An 8,401-nucleotide genomic window follows, 5' to 3' on the forward strand; every position below is an offset into this window, starting at 1 on the left:
AGCCTCAGGGACCTGTCAGCACTGAGATACAAGCATCACCACACCCTGTGTTCTTAGCACAGACACCGCTAACCAAAGAGGTCTTTATCCTTACAAGGCGAGCACTCTGTCAGCCAGCCATCTCCCCAGCTCCCAGCCTCTCACCCCGGGCCCCTTTTCAGCAAAGTTTAGCTCCCCGCTCTAACAACACCTCCACTCCACCTTTGCCCTTCTACCCCAGACGCTGTGTATCAGATATGTGCACCGGCTGGAAGAGCAAAGAAGAGGAGGAACTTCGATGTCGTGTCCTCAGTGGATATGCCATCATTTGTCAGGAGGCAGGTGCCAACATGACTGGTTGGCGGGACCAGACACACTGCGGTGAGGCTCTGTCCCTGCCCCATGGCTGAGCTAACTCCTTAGACACCCCACACCCTCAACCCTGCTGCCACTGCCACCCTCACCACCACACCCTCAACCCTGCTGCCACTGCCACCCTCACCATCACACCCTCAACCCTGCTGCCACTGCCACCCTCACCATCACACCCTCAACCCTGCTGCCACTGCCACCCTCACCATCACACCCTCAACCCTGCTGCCACTGCCACCCTCACCATCACACCCTCAACCCTGCTGCCACTGCCACCCTCACCATGGCCTTCTGGCCTTGGCTCTTCCATCTCCAGTTTCAAGGCAGCAAGTGATTACAGACAGACCCCTCCCACCCACTCCTCCACTGCGCAGCCGCATTCCTCCTCTCTGCCTCATGATTTTTGTTGTGTTTTCTCCTCTTTTGTATGTGTGTGTGTGTGTGTGTGTTGTGTTCAGGTGCTTTTGGGTGTATGTATGCTATGTTTGGAAACCAGAGAACAGGAGCCATCTTGTTTAGGGGGACAATTACATGTATTTAGTGTGTGTGTGTGTGTGTGTGTGTGTGTGTGCGCGCGCGCTCACACATATGTTGATTCTTTCTTCCACCATCTAATTCAGGTCACCCTAACCAGCGACCTCCCTAATCCACCTTGTATTTTTGACACAGAGACTCTCACTGGGACCCAGAGCCTAGTGATTAGGTCAGGCCGGCTGCCTAGTGAACCCCAAATATCCTCAGGTCTCCACCTCCCCAGACCTGAGGTCACCAGCACACAGCACCACACCTGGCTAGGAATCGAACCCAGGTCCTCGTGCTTGAGCCGAAGTACTTTGACTGGCTCGGCCGTCTCTCGGCTCCCTCTCTATGTTTTAGCGGTGGCTTTTTTAAAAAAAGGTTTTGCTTATTTTTGTTTGATGTACACATATGAGTGCTCTGCATACATTCTGTGTGCCACTGCTGTGTGCCTGACACCACAGAGGCTAGAGGATCCCCTGGACCTAGAGTTGCAGACGGTTGTGAGCTGCCACATGGGAGCTGGGAAGAGACCCAGGATCCTCAGCAAGCTCTCTCTTAACTGCCACCTCTCTAGCTCCTGCTTTGGCGTTTGGAGACAGAATCTCACTCTGTAACCCGAGGTGGCCTCAAACTCGTGGTAGTCTCTCTGCCTCAGCTCATGAGTGCTGGGATTACAGGACGCCTTGCCCACCCTCTCATTGTTCATCTGCTCCCATTGCGTCTTGTGCCCCAGACAAACGCTTCAAACAGAACTGGCCTGCTTGTCCTGGGCTCCCTGTCAGCAGGCATCTCTGTTAGATGACCTTATCCCCCTCTTTCTCTTTCTACTAGTCCCTTTATCTGCTTGGACCCAAGGCCAGCCAGCCCCTAACTATGCTTCTGTCCCCTCAGCCATGACATGTCCTGCCAACACTGTGTACCAGAGTTGCATGACACCCTGCCCAGCGTCCTGTGCCAAATTTGTGACCCCCAAGGTCTGTGAAGGCCCCTGCGTGGAAGGCTGTGCCAGCCTCCCAGGCTACATCTACAGTGACACTCAGAGCCTCCCAGTGACGCACTGTGGCTGCACCACCGATGGCATCTATTACAAGGTCTGTGTGCAGAGGCCTGGGAGCCCAGGCACAGAGCTGTCGGGTGAGAGTAGAGCATCTGGTCTCCTCCTCTCTTCCAGCTGGGCCACAGCTTCGTGACTGACGACTGCTCCCAGCACTGCACCTGTGCGAGCCGAGGGGTCCTGCTGTGTGAGCCCTATGGCTGCAGAGCTGGAGAGTCCTGCACAGTGGCCAACTTTACTCGAGGTTGCTTCCAGGGTGAGCCTGGGTCCTTCTGGTCTTTAAAACCAGGGATAGCCTCCCTCTCTCCCTATCCTCTGCTGGGTGGGATTTCTGCTTGGTCTCAGGAAGTCTGCACCTTCCTTTGTAGGGGGAGGTGAGGAAGAAGAGCCCTCTCTTTATTAAGTGTTTAATACCTGACATGCAGCACTTGCCCCAGAATCAACCTTAATCCTTACCTAGTGGAAAGTGTGACACCCCACTTTATGAACAACGAAAATAGGGTTCCATCCCAGCATGGCAGTAGGTGTACCTTTAATCCTGGCACACAGGAGACAGAGGCAGGTGGGTCTCTGTGAACATGGTCTGGTCTGCACAGAAGGTTCCAGGCCAGACAGGAGTATGTAGCGGGACCCAGTCTCTTTCTCAAAAGAGAGAAGATTCCAAGGCTAGAAAGTCAGTTTGTAAAGTGCTTCCTGCACAAATGTAAGGGACCTGAGTTGGGTCTCTAACATCATCTTTTAAAAGCTAAGCTCTTGGGGTTGGGGATTTAGCTCAGTGGTAGAGTGTTTGCCTAGCAAGCTCGAGGCCCTGGGTTCGGTCCTCAGCTCTGAAAAAAAAAAGACAAAATAACAAAAAGCTAAGCTCTTGCTCTCTTGCAGCCTTGCTCTCCCCCCTTACCTCTCCTCTTCCCCTTCCCTTCCCCCCTCTCCCTCCACGTGCTCATGGCCAGTCTCTACTCCTCTAGTCCTCTCTCTCTCTCCCTCTCTGCCTCTACTACCCTCTTAACTCTCCCATGACTTGAATAAACTCTATTCTGTACTATAAAAAAAAAAAAGAAAGAAAGAAAGAACAGCTAAGCGTGGCTGAGGGACGGCTCAGTGGTTAAGCGCACTTGCTGCTCTTGCAGACAACACAGGCTCAGTTTCCACTACCCACCCACACGGTAGCTGCCAACTGCCTGTAACTCCAGTTCTGGCCTCTGGGGGCACCAGATACACACATGGTACAGAGGGCACTCACATAGACCGGCAAAATGGATCTCTGGGGCTTGCTAGGCTTTTAGCCTAGATGAATCAGTGAGCTCCAGGTTATGAGAGGCCTTGTCTCTAAAAAGGACAAAGCAGATGGCGACTGAGGAATGACCTTCTCACGCACCCACGCACGTACACACACACACACAGAGAAGGAAGATGGGATTCCAGAAGGTTAAGCAAATTCTCTAGACCCAGGGTAGCAGGGCTACAGCAGATTGCCGAGTGAACCCCAGGTCAGGCTCCAGTGATTGCTGCCTTCTCCCCGGGGCCTGTCCCACAGACAGGCGTGTGCAGCCCACTCAACACCTTTGCCCTTGCAGACAGCCCGTGCCTGCAGAACCCCTGTCAGAATGATGGTCGCTGTGAGGAGCAGGGGGCCTCCTTCATCTGCCACTGTGACTTTGGTTATGGAGGAAAATTCTGCACAGAGCCTCGAGATGTCACAACCAGGAAAAAGCTAGGTAACAGCCACATCCCCCCTCCCACATCACAGTATCTATTATATATCATAGGTATATATATAGCATTGATAAGCATAAATATACAATAGTATTAATCTATTACAAGATATTACATATAATATAATAAGCAAGATGTCCTAGACAACATTGTGCATCATATACTATATAACATATATAATTAAATATATAGTTTTTAGTTATACATAAATATTCTGGGTGCATTGTACTCATACATGTTAAATGTATAATGTATACATTGTTAATATGCTATATATTTTAGATAATATGAGTCGTATACTATTAGTTATATAATATATTCCATATAATAATATATTTTACATATTTGAGGGATTTTATTTGTTTGTTTGTTTGTTTGCTGTGGAGATTGGAGAACAGCCCAAGACAGTCACCTCTTTCCTTCCACTATGTGAAACCCTCAGTCCAGCTCAGGTCTCTAGCCTGGTACCAAGCACCTTAACCTATGCATCTGTCTTACCAGGTCATGTATGCTATACTATATAACATTTGTGTAACATTCAGAGACAGTGGCACAGGCATGTAATACTGGTATGTTGGAGGTGAAGACGAGAAGATTGGGAGTTCAAAATCATCCTCAGCTACATACTGAATCTGAGGCTAGCCGGGTTATCTGGAACCCTGCCTCAGCTAAAGCCCCCTAAAAATGTGTCACATAATAATATATTACATAGGAAATGTACTAGAGATCATGTGTGATCCCCAAAATCAGTAAGACAGTCCTCAATGGTCTTTCACCCATCTCCTAGTGGAACAATTTGGAATCTTCTCTTATGAACTCTAGCACTCCTTTTGTAGAGGTGGTGGTGAGTGTATGTGTATGTGGGTGTATGTGGGTGTATGTGTGTGTATATGTGTGTGTATGTGTGTATGTGTGTATGTATGTGTATATGTGTGTGTATGTGTGTGTATATGTGTGTATGTGTGTGTATGTGTGTGTATGTGTGTATATGTGTATGTGTGTGTATGTATGTGTATATGTGTGTATGTGTGTGTATATATGTGTATGTGTGTGTATGTGTGTGTATGTGTGTGTGTATGTGTGTGTATATGTGTGTATGTGTGTGTATGTGTGTATGCATGTGTGTATGTGTGTGTTTGTGTGTGTGTGTGTGTGTATGTATGTGTGTGAAGGGAGGAAGGGAGGGAGCAGTCAGTGAGACAGGAGGGTTTGATCACCCTGAGCCCTAGGCCAGTCTGCCTGGGCTACATAGTGAGTTCTGGGAGAGCCTAGGCGTGAGTAAGGTCATTCTCAGAAGATGAAGAAAGCACTTAGGGGGAGCTCCAGGACACCTGTGCAGTGCTGTGGGGCTGGGACTGGAAACAGTAAGGACTGCTGAGGGAGAGCATGCAAACCTTCAGTCCTTGAGCCTCCTGGAGGGAGAACTGGGCACCAGAGACTTAGGAGGACAAGAAGCCTTCCTTAATCTGAAACTAACTGCAGTTTCCAATATCCTCCAGTCTCCCACCCGCTCACTGTCCCCGTTGTGCATGGGGGTGGGGTGAGCATGTAGAGGCCAGAGGACAACCTTGCACGTGGGTGCTGAGACGTCTTATTCAAGACATGGGCTCTTGGTCCTGACAAGCTGGCTCAGGGGGTACACACACACACACACACACACACACACACACACACACACACACGGTCTTCACATCACATCTTGCTCTTGTTGGGACCACAGGCATGCACTTCCACAGCCAGTGGTGGGATCTGTGCTTGTGAGGTAACTTTACCCACTGAGCCAATGCCCCCGTGACATTTAGCTTTCCTTTCGGAAGCATTCAGCTTGGCTGCCATCCTGCCAGGAGTGCTTGTGATGCTGTTAGTCCCTGTCCTACTGCCCAGAGTGTATGTTTACATGACGACAAGAACTGCCGTGGCGAGGAGGAGGAGAGGGTAAGTCCGGTCTGGGGAGTAAGGGGTGGGGCCTAACACACCAAAGCCGTGCTCCCCATCTGCTCCTCACTCCCTCTAGGGAGAAACTCTTGAGAACACTAAGGCTGGAGGACACAGGTGAGAACCAGCCCTGGGGTGTACGAGTCCTCGCCAAGAGCTGAGTCCTGCAACGTGGGTGTTCTCACTCTCTCCGCAGACGTTCCAGAACCTACCTTCAAAGCCACCGAGTTCTGAGTTGTCCTTAAACAGAGAAAAACATATTTTATTTTTTTAAATACTTTTTGTTTTATGATTGTTATTGTGGGGGGATGGGCATGCGCCTGGCACTTGCATGTCCGGAAGTGAGAAGACAATTTGTGTGAGTCACTTCCTTTACTTTGTGGGACATGGTGATTGAACTAAGGTCATTAGCCTTCACAGAAGTACCTTCTCCACTGAGCTATCTTGATAGACCCAGGCTTAATGTTTTTAGATAGGAATTTCTCCCTGATTGTGGTGGAAGCAGCTAGTCTGGGGGCTGAAGAGCAGTAGGAAAGGGAGACAGGAGGGTGTGGATCTCTGAAGACTAAAGGCCGTACAGGGAATGTCCCCAGGGAGAGAACCTCAGGTTTCAGGAAGGAGAATGTCATTCACTAAAAGCCACAGTCAGATGGTCTATTCAGCTCTGGTAGGGCACCAACAATGGAAGACAAAAGAGGCAGGAAGGGAAGGTTCTGGAGGGAAGAACTTAGACTCCAGCAAGACAGGAGAAAAGACTCTTCCTGTGCACATTAGTTTTTTTAAGAGAAGTCATTACATTGCTGAGAATGACTGAACTCCTGATCCTCCTGCCTCTGCCTGTTGGAATTACAGGTATACATCTCTGTCCCCACTGATGCTAGAGGCAGATCCCAGGGTCCTCCTGTGCATTCCGGGCAGACACTCCACCATCTGAGCCACGGCTCCAGCTCCCATAGCGCATCTCCGTTACTCCAAGAACCCCCATTTTAAAATGCATGCGTATGTGCGTGTACACGTCTGTGTCCGTGTATGTGCAAGTGTGTCTAGGTGTGGCACTGTCCTTGCAAAGTCATGAACAAACATGCTCCCCCAAAGACAGGGAACCAACGATGAACCAGAGTAGTGACACCCCTGCGGTCCAGGCTGGTGAGCTGGTGAGTGTGCTGTGGTCACCTGCAGGAATGTGGGTGAGCAGCTCCTCATAGCAGCGGGTGACCCAGAGGTAGCTGTGGTGGCTCCTGAAAGCTGGAGTCCTGGTGCTCAGTGCAGCCGGCAGGCAGCTCAGCAGGTTGAAGGGTGTCTGTCTCTCAGCAGTCTTTCCGGCTCACATAAACTTGGGAAGGAGCGACCCAGTGCATTCTGTCAGTTTTAGGACTGAACTCTATACTTCCTGGGCCTCGGGGAGCTTCCCCTCATTGTGAATCATAACTGTTTTACTTATTTTATGTGCATGTATATTAGAGTGTCTGCCATTTATGTACACTGGCCACAAAAGCCAGAAGAGAACACTGACCTCCGTGGATCTGGAGTCACAGGCAGTTGTAAGCCAGCTGATGTGGGTGCTGGGAACCAAACTCGGGTCCTCCAGGAGAGCGGCAAGTGCTCTCAGCCGTGGAGCCGTCTCTTCTGCTCAAGGTCCTGAGCAAGCTGCTCTCCAGGACAGGACGTACCCAGTGAGAGGAAATTGCCGTTCCGCAGGTGCACACTCATGATGTAGAGGTCAGAGGACAGCCTCTGCTGCCGTGACTTTGACAAGGAGCTAGGCTAACTGGCTCCTTGGATCCACCCGTCCCTCCCTCCCTCTCCTCCACTGTTGTTCCCGTGTGCATCACCACATCGAGCCATTTATGTGGGTTCTGGGAACAAACCTCAGGTCCTCATTTCTGTGACAAGCACTTTACCAGCAGAGCTCTCTCCAGCACCCCAGTGGGCTTTATTGTCACTAATGCTCACACATACACGTAGAGGTCAGAAGACACCAAGCAGGAGTCAGTTCTCCTTTTACCAGTCAGGGCTTAGCAACAAGCTCAGGTCGTGTTTGGCAGCAAGCACTTTGACCTGCTGAGCCATGTCACTGCTACACCCCTGCCCTAAGTCATTTTTTAAGGTGGCCTCAAGCTTGCAGTGTAAGACTCTGGCCTGGCACTCACCGAGCTGAGAGGACGTAGCCCATGAGTTCTTCCACTAGGGGGAAGCGAGGGCATTCGGGGTTTCATGTTTCCTGTTGGGATTTTCCCAAAGGGTACCCTCACTCTACATTCCTCCAGGTCTCTTAAGAGCCCTTCAGGAGGCTACTATGAGAACTGTGGATGGAGTTACAGGCTTTGGGAGCCGTTCTGACAACCAAGTAGAAGTGAACACTGGTTCAGCCAGAGGTGGCCAAGGTGTATCATTTGTACTCTGAGAGTCTGTGTCTCCAGGGTTACTCCATACTTGAGGTAATGAAGACAACCAGGCATGCATTAGACTATAAGGACCTCAAGAAACAGACATGGGCTGGAGAGATGGTTCAGTGTTAAGAGACTGTTCTTCTGAGGTCCTGGGTTCAAATCCCAGCAACCACATGGTGACTCACAACCATCTGTAATGGGATCTGATGCCCTCTTCAGGCGTGTCTGAGGACAGCAGCAGTGTGCATGTGTTGAGTCAAGGACACATCCCCAGAAGATATTTTCCCCAGGGAGATATTAATCTATGTGACAACCATACCTTTGGAGACCTTTCCTGAAGCCAGCCAAACCCAGTATGAGAATGGAAAGGGCCCAGGACAGGAGTCCTGCCCTGCACGGGCCTGGTTCCCCTCACTAGGACAGCGTCCCCTTGCACAGG

The 8,401-nt window shown here is 50.4% G+C and overlaps 1 protein-coding gene across 1 annotated transcript in view; it reads left to right on the forward strand.

The window, feature by feature from the left end:
* Window positions 1-5,733, forward strand: part of ZAN (zonadhesin) — a gene marked incomplete at both ends in the record, with an annotated part of 90,689 nt that extends 84,956 nt beyond the window's left edge. Inside the window, 6 exons of the mRNA XM_080941040.1 lie at window positions 221-360; window positions 1,762-1,961; window positions 2,042-2,180; window positions 3,499-3,639; window positions 5,440-5,572; window positions 5,652-5,733. Of these exons, the coding sequence (XP_080797166.1) occupies window positions 221-360; window positions 1,762-1,961; window positions 2,042-2,180; window positions 3,499-3,639; window positions 5,440-5,572; window positions 5,652-5,733 (835 nt within the window). The remainder of the gene's footprint in view (window positions 1-220; window positions 361-1,761; window positions 1,962-2,041; window positions 2,181-3,498; window positions 3,640-5,439; window positions 5,573-5,651) is intronic.
* Window positions 5,734-8,401: the final 2,668 nt, after the last annotated feature.

Source organism: Micromys minutus, assembly GCF_963924665.1.
Source record: "Micromys minutus genome assembly, chromosome: 29".
Lineage (NCBI taxonomy): Eukaryota > Metazoa > Chordata > Mammalia > Rodentia > Muridae > Micromys > Micromys minutus.